A 14,400-nucleotide genomic window follows, 5' to 3' on the forward strand; every position below is an offset into this window, starting at 1 on the left:
TGCCCCTTTAGGTGACGATTTGATTTCTGGTTGCTGTGATTAATGAGACAGGAATTCCCCCCTCCACTAAAAATGCCACAAGTATTAATTACATATAATTCCATAACATTTGACTCTAAAAGTAGTTGAACTAGCAGCACAGATCATGCACTATAAGCAAAAATACTTACTTTGGGAATGTATAAGAAGATGCTTTGTGAAAAGCTGCGTCAGGATTTCCATTAGTCCCACTCCTTCCAATTCACGAGGTAACAAAATATTCACTCAAGTTCGTATAACTTGATTATGACATCATTACATAGGATATACGGCACAGAAACAGGCCATTCGGCAGAACCAGTCCATGCCAGTGTTTATGTTCCACTCGAGCCTCCTCCCGTCTTTCCTCATCTAACCCTATCAGCATAACCCACTATTGCCTTCTCCCTCATATGCTTATCTAATCACCCCTTAAATGCATCTATACTATTCGCTTCAACCACTCCCTGTGGTAGCGATTTCCACATTCTCACCACTCTCTGGGTAAAGAAGTTTCTTCTGAATTCCCCATTTAATTTTTTGGTGACTATCTTATATTGATGGCCACTAGTTTTGCTCTTCCCCACAAGTGGAAACACTCTCTCTGTATCTACTCTATCAAAACCTTTCATGATTTTAAAGACCTCTATTAAGTCACCCCTCAGCCTTCACTTTTCAAGAGAAAAGAGACCCAGCCTGTTCATCCTTTCCTGATAGGTGTACTCTCACATTTCTGGCATCATCCTTGTAAATCTTCTCTGTCCCCTCTCCAGTGCCTCCACATCCTTTTTATAATATGGCAACCAGAATTGCACACAGTACTGTACTCCACGTGTGGTCTAACCAGGGTTCGATACAGGTTTAGCATAACTTCACTATTTTCAATTCTATCCCTCTAGAAATAAACCCTAGTGCTTGGTTTGCTTTTTTTATGGCCTTGTTAACCTGTGTCGATACTTAGTGATTTGTGTATTTGTACTCCTAGATCCATTTGTTCCTCTACCCCATTTAGATTCTTATTTTCCAAGTAATATGTTACCTCCCTATTTTACTTACCAAAATGTAATACCTCACATTTATCTGTGTTGAATTTCATTTGCCAATTATATGCCCATTCTGCAAGTTTATTAATGTCTTCTTGTAATTTGTTGCAGTCCTCCTCAGTATTGTCTATCGCCCCCAATTTGGTGTCATCCGCAAATTTAGAAATTGTGTTTTTGATTCCAAAGTCTAAATGGTTAATATAAATTTTGAACAGTGGTCCCAGAACTGATCCTTGTGGAACACCACTTCCCACTTTCTGCCACTCTGAATAGCTACCCTTTACCCCTACTCTCTGCTTTCTGTCTTGAAGCCAGCTAGCTATCCATTCTGCTACTCTTCCACTGACTCTGCATTCCCTGACCGTATTCATTCGTCTATTATGTGGTACCTTATTGAAGTCATTTTGAAAATCTAGATAAATTATATCTACATTACCCTTGTCTACTCTCTCTGTTAACCCTTCAAAAAATTCAATTAAGTTGGTCAAGCAAGACTTTCCCTTTTGAAATCCATGCTGACTATTTATTATTATATTTTTCATTTCTAAGTTTAAGTTATAGTCACATTTCCATGTGTAAATAAGATTTTTAAATCTCGTGGCTGTCCATCACACACACACGGCCCCCTTTCAATGTGACAGCATCTTAGAATTATATCTGCCATACGGTAATGAACAGTGATGAGACACAAAGATCTCTTACCACAATGGCCTCCAGGCTGGACACCAGCTGGCGCAGACAGGGTTCCAGGCAGCTCTGGTTTCGCTTCACCTTCTGGAGGGATGTGTCTTTCAGGATCTGCAGCAAACATGGAACAGGTTTACTAAAGTCCTAATGGAGCGAAAGCACCACACACATCAAGACTGCCACACAGCCAAAAACACACCATACTCCCATACACGGGAAAATACAATCCACATACACACACAAAATACACACCATACACATTATACAAACACAGACAAAAATAAACACAAAGAAAAACAACCAAAAAGACAAATACAATACGCAGCATAGAGACAGGACACGCAAAACCAGCCACATACGGACACGAGCAGCCAACCAGATAAATACCATCGCAACCAGTCATCTCACGATTCACACACAGCAATAAAACTAGATACACACCTCACATTTACATAGCACCTTATCATCTGTTTTAGAAACATCTCACACCATTTCACATACAATGAATTATTTTGAAATAGTGACTGCTGTTACGTATGCAAACAGCAACCATTTTGTGCACAGCAGGATCCCACATAAAATAGGGTGACCATATTTTCTAAACGGAATCCGGGGACGCACAGGGTGGGAGCACAGCAAAATAACCAGGATGGAAAATGTAGGTTGCTCAGCGCAGCAAAATATTTTAGCAGCCTATATTTTAATAGTTGCACATATACGCTACAAATGCAAAACAAATGTGCATATAATTATCACGGATGTGACGCCACACTATTGAAGCGCATTCAGACACCTGATCCCCCTCCCCCCGTGACTGAGGTCACACCTGACTCCCTAACATAAAACAAGACCAATTAACCTGTTTGGTGCTGGTGGCCGAGGGAGGTATGTTGGCCAAGACACCAGCAGAACTCTGTGGTCTTCTTCATTGACCTGATCCACTGGAACAGGCAGATGGAACCCCAATTTAATGTTTCATTTGAATGATACACAAGTTAGCACATTTACTTGCCATACTGTAACAAAATGTTCTACAATTAAGGGCTCTACTTAAAAGCTCTCTACAGCAACCAATTCTCATAGGATTAGTTATTTTTCACACGGTCAGTTTACCTTAAGAAGTTTGGTCCTCATGCTGGAACTGATGGTGGTGGGATTAATGAACTGGAAAGAGGGGGCAGCGTTGTTCGGGTACTGTATTGGAAACATCACAACCATCTTCACCCGTAGATTGCCACAATGCACCGAGACTGTGCAGTTGCGATTTACAGCATCCATCTGTACCACACAGAACATAATAGTGTTAGTACCATTCACACAGCTGAAACAAAGACTAAAATCACAATGATCCAAAAAGTGTTCAGCGGAAACTCAATTTTCATTGAACTCAGAGACTATAATGGAATTTATCTTGCGCCAGGCTTACAGCTAGAATTTCTATTAAAAAGTTGGAAAGAAAAATAAAAGTTCAATAGTAGCTTAAAGCAAGTGTCTGAGTGCGGGTGTACTGAGGACATTATACCGCAGTTCTCTCATTATTTCCACCAAGTTTGGCAGCCAGTCTAAAAAATATAATTAGTTGACCAACCTTAATAAGATGCCCTGTGAAGCAATGCACGGGGACGGGAGGGGAAGAGAGCGGAGAGACACACACACAGCAGTCATGTGGAAAAATATCTGATCTTCCTTTAAACTCAGACTGAAATTTCCATCTCTGATCTTTTAAACCCAAACTGCAATTCTTAACCACAGAGCTGTCCTGTTTTTTTTTTCAAAAGTGAGGCAGCCTGCAGGATAGGCTATGGTTGGACAGTAAAGAAAACCGTGTGTCAAAATTACATAGTAATGTGCAAACACGTCAAAGTCATGTTGCTAACACTTCCATTTTCATTTGTGGCTTATCTATTTGGTACTATTAAAGTGTGCAGTTCACCAGAATAGAAAGGAAAGACAGAAACATGTAAAACTTTCAATTTTGGTCAAATAGTTGTACTCTTGTCACAATGTTATAAGCTATATAGTGTTGATTAACCAAAAACATTGCTCGAGAATGGGTGGGGGCAGGAGGGGCAAAGTAAGGCAGCCCAACCACTGAAGCAGTGACTCAATGCATTCACACTCACCTCATCTACCATCACGTTGCGAATTTGCAGATTGACCAACGAGAATTCTTGCTGCAATGTCTGTGGTAGTCCTAGGTAATCGGGTTTAGAGCTGATGGTGACGAGATTGTGAAAATCTTCCCTCAGTGCTGGAAAAAAAAGGACATGCATAGTGTAACTGCAGTCCATGCAATGCAAATATCTGTCTAAAGGAAACATATTTGAGCAGGGAGGGGAAGAGAGTGGTGGTCAACAAGCATGGGACACAAACATCTGTCTCATAAAATGCAGCGGGAGAGGGACTAACTGCATAAGGACTTAGTCGGATCCCTGTCGCTTAGTTAAACAAGATTAATCTGACAAGCGAAGAACGCATATTAAGAACACATATTAAGAATGACTAACATACATGGCCCGCATATATTTTATACAGACATTCAGCACCCAGATCCTATTATAAAAACATTCTTACCTCCTGAGTTCACAGGTAGATCATATGTGCTTCCTCAAATTGACAGCCAATACTAAACTGTTAAGTATAAAATTAACATTCCAATCGCAGGGAACAGAAACAAGCATCCAATGTGGATACATGCCTCCAAAATAAATGCACAGTGCAAATACCTTCCTCTGGAATTATGATCAAGGCACAATAAGCATACAAAATACCTGCAGCTTAGACGTTGTCCAGAACGGGATATAGCATTTAATATTCAACATACTGTTTTTCAAAATATTGTTTTAATTCAGCATTTAAGTTTAAAAAAAATACAAAATTGCACTGAAAAACCAAAGTTTTTAAAACCAGAGCAATGCCAAGAAGATACCATGCGCCTTGATGAGTATTTTGCACTCACTCTATTTTAAGCCCACATTCTAGATTATATATACAAAATTCCGAAGTGACTTCCCCAGTCTAATCGTAGCTAAATGTCACAGGTAATGCCCGTCAGCTCCATTGTCAAGAGCCGTTACAGAATCACTGCACGAGACTTCATGGCAACTTAAGCAGTGCAGCAAAGACAGGTTACTTTTTTAAAAATCATAACAATGCTGCCTATGCTAGTTTACGAACAGATAATTGTGCACATGCAGTGTGTGCTGAAATGTTAACACCACTGGGTGGTTGCACAGTCATGTGCACTGTAGAAAATAGACACAAACCATACAAATCAAATGGTATTAACTGGTGGGATGTTTGGCATTTCTGCCCCAATCCCTGGACAGCAACCAGAGCCAGACCTCAAGGCTGGTAGCAGGCTAGGTTTAGGTAGACAAAGGAAAATATCAGAACCTCCTTTCCCCCACCCTTCCAATACAAGACAACACGTTTTGACTTCTACATGTTGTTGTGTCAGGGCATGCCTGAATAAGAACTGAGCAACAGTGGCAACTAACTGGAAGTAAAGAAAAGCTGGGATTGAATCAGAAGATCTTGTAGATTGGGCCCTCAACTTCTGCCACTTCAGATACCTGCCACACTCTCAGAAACTCCCTTTTCACCAGCTTCAGCACGAACACTTGATCTACAAGTCTCCACTTTCCTACTACTTAAGCAGTAGTTCACAGAAGCAAATATAATATAGAAATAACAACAGAAAATGCTGGAAAAACTCAGCAGGCCAGGCAACATCCGTGGAGAGAAATTAGAGTCGACGTTTCGGGTTGAAAGCCTTTTTCAAAACTGGAAAGGAAATGAAATAGATCGAAAGGAGGGCTGGGGAGGGAACAAAAGAAGTGAATAGACATTAAGAGGTATTCAAAACGAGACGAGATGGTGATAGGACTAGTAAAGAGACAAAAGATGGCTCAGATTAGGTGTGAAATGTACTGGCAGAATGAGAGACAGCGGTCATGTAAAAAAAAGAGGGGGGCCAAAACAAAGGGGTGGGGAGAAAAAAATATATAAGTAAAAATATAAGTAAAAACTATCGTACAATATAGAAATGTCTGTTTAGAAGTTAGTGATTACATTACCTTCATCCTCCTCGTTTACATGACTTAGTGTTGGGTGAGGATCAGTATCCTGTGAATGAAGGGCTTTATCCGTCTCTGGGAGCAGGGAAACACCATCAATTAACTCATCGCCATCCAGCATGTCATTTGCACAGAGCTGGAACAAAATAGCTGATCAAAACCTTGTGCTGGTGAAGTTGCATTGAAAAGTCAACTACTACTACAGCTAAATAACCACACCCTCCACACTGCAAGTGCTGCATGGTCATAGCCTCCCAACCCACCCTCTTCCCCCCATCTCAACCATTATATATTCAACTACCATACAGGGACACCCTCACTATTCTAACTAGTACACATGCTCCCCCACTGAAATACTACACAGCCAACTTCCCTGCTCAGTTTGTCACTAAATAGAAAACAACTCACCCCCTCCAACCCACAAGAGGAAAGAACCTTCAATAGACATCCACGTCCTCCCATTCGCTCAGCCTCCCTTCATACAGGTATCAACATCTTCTCCCAACTTTCTCACTGCAATCCATACTCTAAATAAAGCAGGGCAGGTTAGGGAGAACGCTCCATGTGCAACATGGCTTAATGCATCACAGAACAAGGTTTTGAGTAAGAACTTAGCTTACCATATATAACCGCTATCAATTCCAGTCCCAGGCTTCAGATGTTTAGTTGAAGGGATGTGCTGATGTAACATTCACCCATAAATATGTCAATCTCACCCTAAAATTGCATTCAAACGATTGAATATAAAATGGAACTTGATCTTCTATCGTTAACCCAGTTTTTTCCCCAGTCATGCACACACATGCAATACAAGAAAGGAGATCTTGATGTAAACCCTGCCCTCATCTGAGAAGATCTAACATGGCCCTTATTCTGTAGGAAACTATTTTTGAACAGGTTACTGTGCTGAGGGAGCTAACAACTGTTATTCTATTGTTAAGATAAAGGTAGTCGTTACTGTAACAACAGTTTACACTACCTGATGAGGCATTAAGTGAGAAACCACTTACCCGCTGTAACTGCATGTCAATCCGCCACATCCGCAGAGTCTGGTCACGAGACCAGGTAACCAGCTGATAGTCTTTCAATTCTACAGAAAGCGGGAAACCAGATTTAGAACACAGCCAGACTCCAGCTTCATCTAAAACATTCCATACATCTGCAAGTATCGTGAAAAGAGCTATTAACGAAAGAAGACCCTGCAGGCAGACTGAGGAGCAGAAATTCTTAGCACAAGTGCATGCACACGCAACGGGGAGAAGAGGACATTAAAGTGGATGGTGAGGGAAAAGGAAAGGCTCCTACTGGAGCAATAACAGATGCTCTTCTGAACTTAGGGTTAGGGCACAGAATAGAGGGTGCTTTGCCTTACTGCTGACTATGCTATACCTAACCTGACAGCAGTAAGTATTTAAAACTTACCTGTAACTAATACTTTATTAAATTAATAATTTCAACTAGTTAAATTAATTAGTTTTAAAAAACTAAAAATAAACCAAGTGATTTAATTACATAAATCTTCAATTAATTAAATATATAAAACAAGGTTAGAGAGAGATGGCAATGCAGGAGGCGTGCCACATCTGCAGCATGTGGGAGTTTGTGGAGAGCAGTGTAATCCCAAGGAACCACATCTGTAGTAAGTGTCTGCAACTCGAGGAACTTCAGCTCAGAGTTGTTGAGCTAGAGTCCAAGGTGCAGACATTGTGATGTATCAGGGAGGGGGAGAATTACCTGGACCCAGGAGATAGGCACACCCCTTAGGTTAGGTAGCGGTTTAGATCTGGTTAGTGGTCAGGGACAGGAGGATGTGACTGCAACTCAGGCAGGTAAGGGGAACACAGTGGTGGAGGAGCCTCAGTCTATGCCATTGTCCAACAAGTACGAGATACTTGCAACCGGCGTGGATGAGAACAAAGACTGCATTGAGCATGGGCAAATGGACCACAGCACCGTGGTACAGGAGGCCACTCAAAAGGAATGTGGCAGTGGTAGGGGATAGTAGAGTCAGGGGGATAGATACTATTCTCTGCAGCCGAGACTGGGAGTCCCGAAGGCGGTATTGCCTGCCCAGTGCCATGGTTACGGACATCTCCTCGTGGCTGGAGAACTTGGAGGAGGGGGGCAAGGATTCAGTTCTCGTCGTCCACATAGGAACCAATTACGTAGGTAGAACTAGGAATGAGGTTCTGCTGAGGGAGTTTGAGGAGCTAGGATACAACTTAAAAATTAGAACCTCAACGTTAATAATCTCTGGATTACTACCTGAGCTACGCGCAAATTGGCATAGGGAGAAACAAATTAGAGGTTTAAATGCATGGCTGAGTGGTGTGGGAGGTAGGGGTTTCAATTCATGGGACACTGGCACTAGTACTGGGGAATGAGGGAGCTGTTCCATTGGGACGGACTCCAATTAAACCGGGCTGGGACCAGTGTCCTGGCGAAGCGATTAACTAGGGCGGTAGATACGGCTTTAAACTAATAAGGGGGAGTGAGGGTTCAGGTAACGGTAAATTTATAAGTCTGAAGAGAAAAGTCAAGGCTGCAGAACAGAGTAGCGATTTGGGTAAAATCAAGCAGATTGCATCAGGAAAACATAGAAACATAGAAGATAGGCGCAGGAGTCGGCCATTCGGCCCCTCGAGCCTGCTCTGCCATTCAATGTGATCATGGCTGATCATCCAAATTCAGTACCATCCCTGCTTTTTCCCCATATCCCTTGATCCCCTTAGCCTTAAGAAATATATCTAACTCCTTCTTGAATATATTTAATGAATTGGCCTCAACTGTCTTCTGTGGTAGAGAATTCCACAGGTTCACCACTCTCTGGGTGAAGAAATTCCTCCTCATCCCAGTCCTAAATGGCTTACCCCTTATCCTTAGGCTGTGACCCCTGGTTCCGGACTCCCCCGCCATCGGTAACGGCCTTCCTGCATCTAGTTTGTCCAGGCCTGTTAGAATTTTATAAGTTTCAATGAGGTCCCCTCTCATTCTTCTAAACTCTAGCGAATATAAGCCTAATCGACCCAATCTCTCCTCATACGTCATTCCTGCCATCCCAGGTATCAGTCTGGTGAACCTTTGCTGCACTCCCTCCATGGCAAGAGCATCCTTCCTCAGATAAGGCAACCAAAACTGCACACAATACTCAAGGTGTGGACTCACCAAGGCCCTGTACAACTGCAGCAAGACATCCTTGCTCCTGTACTCGAAGCCTCTCGCTATGAAGGCCAGCATACCATTTGCCTTCTTAACCACCTGCTGCGCCTGCATGCTTACCTTCAGCAACTGGTGCACAAGGACATCCAGGTCTCGTTGCACTTCCCCTTTTCCCAATCTATTGCCGTTCAGATAATAATCTGCCTTCCTGTTTTTGCCACCAAAGTGGATAACCTCGCATTTATCCACATTATACTGCATCTGCCATATCGCCCAACCTGTCCAAATCATACTGGAGTTTCTCTGCATCCTCCTCACAGCACACACGCCCACCCAGTTTTGTGTCGTCTGCAAACTTGGAGATATTACATCTAGTTCCTTCGTCTAGATCATTAATATATATTGTGAATAACTGAGGTCCTAGCACCGATCCCTGCGGTACCCCACTAGTCTCTGCCTGCCACTCGGAAAAAGACCCGTTTATTCCAACTCTTTGCTTCCTGTCTGCCAACCAGTTTTCTATCCAAGTCAGTACCTTATCCCCAATCGCATGTGCTTTAACTTTGCACGCTCATCTCTTATGCAGGACCTTATCGAAAGCCTTCTGAAAGTCCAAATACACCACAGCCACTGGTTCTCCCTTATCTATTCTACCAGTTACATCCTCAAAAAATTCCAGTAGATTAGTCAAGCATGATTTACCTTTTGTAAATCCATGTTGACTTTGTCCGATCCTGTCACTGTTTTCCAAGTGCTCTGCTATTACATCTTTTATAATGGACTCTAGCATTTTCCCCACTACCGATGTCAGGCTTACTGGTCTATAATTCCCCGTTTTTTCTCTACCACCTTTATTTAAATAGTGGGGTTACATTAGCTACCCTCCAATCCATGGGAACTGTTCCAGAGTCTATAGGAAGGGACAGGGAGTTTAATAACGGTAATAGGGCATTAGCGACTAAGGTAAAATAGTAAAAAGCTAAAATTAAAGGCACGATATCTGAATGCACAAAGCATTCGTAACAAGACAGATGAATTAATGGCACAAATAGAGATAAATGGGTTTGATCTGGTAGCCATTACTGAGACGTGGCTGCAGGGTGACCAAGGTTGGGATCTAAATATTCCAGGGTACTTGACTTTTAGAAAACAGACAAAATGGAAAAGGAGGTGGGGTAGCCCCGATAATAAAGCTTGAGATAAAGGCAGGACGGGGGAAAGATTTTAGCCCAGAAAATCAGGATGTAGAATCAGTATGGGTGGAGCTAAGAAATAACTAAGGGCAGAAAACACTGGTGGGAGTAGTTTATAGGCCCCCCAATGGTAATCATAGTGTTGGACAGAGTATAAATCAGAAAATTAGAGGAGAATGTACAGGATGTCAATGAGTGTCTGCAGGACATTGAGGAGGGAGGGCGAACAGCCAGAGGTTGTGGTCCATATCGGTACCAATGACATTGGTAGAAAGAGGAATGACATCCTGCAATTGGTTAATAAACAGGACCTCAGAGGTAGTAATCGCTGGATTACACCCAGTGCCACGCGCAAGTGAGTATAGAAATAGGAGGATCGAGCAGATGAATGCGTGGCTGGAGAGATGATGCAGGAGGGAGGGCTTTAGATTCCTGAGGCATTGGGACCGGTTCTTGCCGGGGGGGGGGGGGGGGGGGGGGGGTGGCATCTCTACAGGCCGGACAGGTTGCACCTCAACAGGGCCGGAACCAATGTCCTCGCTAGTGCTGTTGGGGAGGGTTTAAACTAGCTTGGCAGGGGAATGAGAACCTGAGCTTAGATTCAGAAGGGAGAAGCAAAGCTGAAAATGGTAGGAAGAAAATTAGTAAGTGAGTTTGGAAGGCAGAGGAAACAAAGGCTAGACAATAAATGGGCAGCAGAATGTAGCATTAGAATGGAAAAACAAGTGCACAAAGGATTGGGAAAGACAGAAAGCACTAGAGTAAGAAATAGTACGGTATTGGATGGTGTCAGGCTAAGAGAGAATACAAGAAAGGTCTAAGATAGGTTCAGAGTGCACGGAGCATGGTCATAGAGGCACAAAAGGAGGCCATTCGGCCCATCAAGTCCGTGCCAGCTCTCTATAGAGCAATCCAGTCAGTCCCATTCCCCCGCTCTATCCCCGTAGCCCTGCAAGTTTATTTCCCTCAAGTACCTATCCAGTCTCCCCTTGAAAACAGAGTGTCTCTGCTTCCACCACTTCCGTCGGCAGCAAATTCCAGGTCCTCACCACTCGCTGCGTAAAAAAGTTTTTCCTCGCGTCCCCCCTGTATCTCTTGCCCAAAACCTCAAATCTGTGTCCCCTAGTCCTTGTACTATCAACTAGTGGGAACAGCCTTTCCCCATCTAGCCTATCCAAACCCGCCATAATCTTGTACACCTCTATCAAATTACCCCTCAACCTCCTTTGCACTAATGAAAACAAATCCAGCTTCTCCAACCTGTCCTTGTAGCCAAGATTCCCCATTCCCGGAACCATTCTGGTAAATCTCCTCTGCACCCTCTCAAGGGCCTTCACATCCTTCCTAAAGTGTGGTGACCAGAACTGGATGCAATACTCCAGTGTATATTGCCTCTCCCTGTTCCTGCTGCCAAAATGCATCACCTCACACTTCTCTGTATTAAATTCCATCTGCCACTTGCCTGCCCATTCTGCTAGCCTTTCTATGTCCTGTAAATAAGGTTGGTGAGCTGGAGGTGTAGTCACATGGCAATATGATGTTGTAGTGATAACGGAGACCTGGCTCAAAAAAGGGCGGGATCGGGTATTAAATATTCCTGGATATAAGGTGCTCAGGATAGACAGGCAAGGAAAGAAAAGAGGTGGGGTGGCAGTACTGGTTAAGGAGAGTGTTACAGTGCTGGAGAGAGAGGATGTCCTGGAGCTGATGGAGGATAAGAGGATAGCCAGAAGATCACTGTAGTAATCGAGTTTGGAGAGGACGATGGCATCGATGAGGGTTTCAGTGGCAGATGGGCTAAAGAGCTGGCCGAGGGAGTATCATGACAGATGTGGAATTAGGCAATCGTTTTGATGGAGAGCGTTATGGGTCGAACAGGATCCAGAGATTGCGAACAGTCTGGCTGGGGAGTGGCGAGGGTACCAGGTTTGTGGCAGGGGCCGAAAATCTTTGACTTCGGTCTTCCCAATGTTTAACTGGAGGAAACTACAACTCATCGACGACTGGACATCAGACAATCAATCTGATAGCACAAGGGGCAGTGCAGGAGTCGAGAGAGATGGTGGACAAGAGATAGATGTCATCAGCATACACGTAGATGCTGAGCCCCTGCCCACAGATTAGATCGCCAAGAGGCAGCATGTAGATGAGGAAGAGGAGGAGGAGGGAACCAAGGATGCACCTATGACAGTGGACAATGCAGGAATAGGAAGAGAAGCTATCGCTAGAGATGCTCTGGCTAGAATTGAATAGGCAAGAATGGATTAAAGTAGGGGCAGTCCCACCGAGCTGGATAAGAGAGGATAGACATTGGAAGAGGATAGTGCAGTTGACCACTTCAAAGGCTGCAGAGAGCTGGAATTATGCACAGTGGTCACAGTCACAGAGAATGTCATTCGTAACTTTGGCTCAGGCAGAAACCTGATTGGAGGAACTCAAACAGGCAGCTGCAGGAGAGATGAGCATGAATCTGGGAGGCAACAACACATTCAAGGACCTCGAAGAGGAAAATGAGTTTCAAGTCTGGTAGTTGTAAGGACAGAAATAAAACCCAATCTCATGACCTATAGGATAAACCTTTATGAAGATAACACAATAATCAGGCTCAAGTAGCAGGGGAAAGCTCAATGGCGATAAAGCATGAGCCAGGTTAACAAATGGGTTTGTTAACCATCCCCATATATGAAAATGCAGTAGGCAGCTCTAACTGTTGCTCATGTAGCCCTTTTTTCTTTGAATGTCATGTTGATTTTTAAATGAGCAAAATATTTAAGGAGCTTATAAGCTGGAGACTATTCATTTTGTGTAGCATCATGACTTCTCCCACAGGATAGGGAGAGAAAGAGAAGGGAAAAATGGGAAAACAGTTCACAGATTAAAGCTGGAATAGTAAAGACATCTCACAGGCCACACATGACTGGATCTCACCTAAGGACTTAAGGCCGAGGACCACTTGCATGCATGTGTTTTGGGGCTCTTACCTTCCCTCTGTTTTCGCCACTGAAATTCTAGCACCACATCGTCATGTCCAACGAAGGTATGAACAGGGACATTCAGGTCTAAAACGTTCCAGAGAAGGAGGCTGTTCTCACCACGACGTAACTGTGGTACCATCACCGTTACCAAGCCATTGCTGAATGGCTGCCAAGGACAGAAAACAATTCTACTGTAAATTACAATAACCAGACAAACTGCAGTTAATTCTTAAAGGAAAATGTCATGCCTAATTGTCACACACAGAAATCGCTCCAGCATCTACTTCAGGTTAACAGGAGGAAACCAAAACATCGGACCAAAGTTACACAGTGATGAAGGTCATTCAACTATTCAAGCTTATTTCTTCCAATGCACCCTGTTGGGACTTGGGTAGAATATCTAGGAATCAATTACATGGCAGTGCAATGCACTGCACCAATTTAGTTGGACATGGCAAGTTGTGCTTTCTGCTGTGCTATGAAAGGAAAGAGTTAAGTGGAAGGTAGGTGCTTACCAGAGAAAAGGCAAAAGAAAATTAAGTTATCGTCACTTGCTCTCGAATAATAACCAGTACCAAAAACAGCTGAAATCGCAGCAGGCTACTATCTTAATTTTTGTGAAATTGGAAAGAAGGGCAGGAAGGAAAAGGGGCACAGACTAAAAAACCCTATTAAACTTTCCCGTTAATTTATCCTGTGCTTGGCTCAATGCCAATAGGCAGTCCTTTCCAGCTCCTCATTATTCAAAATCTAGAGTAAGTTCATCAATGTTCTTAATGCTGAACAAAACACAGTCAATATCAAAATGAAATGGGGAGAGGGTGAAAAGGGATACATTTTGGTAGGAAGAACAAGAGGCACTATAAACTAAAGGGTGGTGGAGGCAGACTCAATCGTGGCTTTTAAAAGGGAATTGGATAAGTACCTGAAGGAAAAAAATTAGCTGAAGTGCTCTTGCAGAGAGCCGGCATGGGCTCGACGGGCTGAAAGGCCTCTTTCTGCGCTGTAACCATTCTATGATTCTCAAAGATAACCATCTTTCACCCGTTAACGGCGAATGGGAAAAATCCTTACCGTGTACCGGGCCTTCCACACCGGCACTTGACAGGAGAGGATGTTCAGATACTTCCGTGGTTGTCGGTGATCCCAAAACTAGAGACCAGAAGGAAGAAAAATGACTTGTGTTGGATAGATGTTTACCTCCCTCTTAACACAGATGAAATAAGAACCACGGGCTTATGGGGCC

General features: G+C 43.3%; 1 protein-coding gene across 2 annotated transcripts in view; it reads right to left on the reverse strand.

Moving 5' to 3' along the window:
* Positions 1-14,400, reverse strand: part of wdr59 (WD repeat domain 59) — a 66,888-nt gene that overhangs the window by 32,749 nt on the left and 19,739 nt on the right. For both annotated transcript variants that reach the window (XM_085991122.1, XM_085991121.1), the window contains exons 9-15: positions 14,229-14,306; positions 13,161-13,320; positions 6,838-6,917; positions 5,828-5,963; positions 3,872-3,999; positions 2,862-3,026; positions 1,764-1,859 (exon numbers count right to left, since the gene is read on the reverse strand). In XM_085991122.1, coding sequence (XP_085847248.1) covers positions 1,764-1,859; positions 2,862-3,026; positions 3,872-3,999; positions 5,828-5,963; positions 6,838-6,917; positions 13,161-13,320; positions 14,229-14,306 — 843 coding nt within the window. The remainder of the gene's footprint in view (positions 1-1,763; positions 1,860-2,861; positions 3,027-3,871; positions 4,000-5,827; positions 5,964-6,837; positions 6,918-13,160; positions 13,321-14,228; positions 14,307-14,400) is intronic.

The sequence above is a fragment of the Somniosus microcephalus genome, chromosome 6 (genome assembly GCF_052327205.1).
Source record: "Somniosus microcephalus isolate GS21.2 chromosome 6, FLI_Smic_1.0, whole genome shotgun sequence".
Classification (NCBI taxonomy): Eukaryota; Metazoa; Chordata; class Chondrichthyes; order Squaliformes; family Somniosidae; genus Somniosus; species Somniosus microcephalus.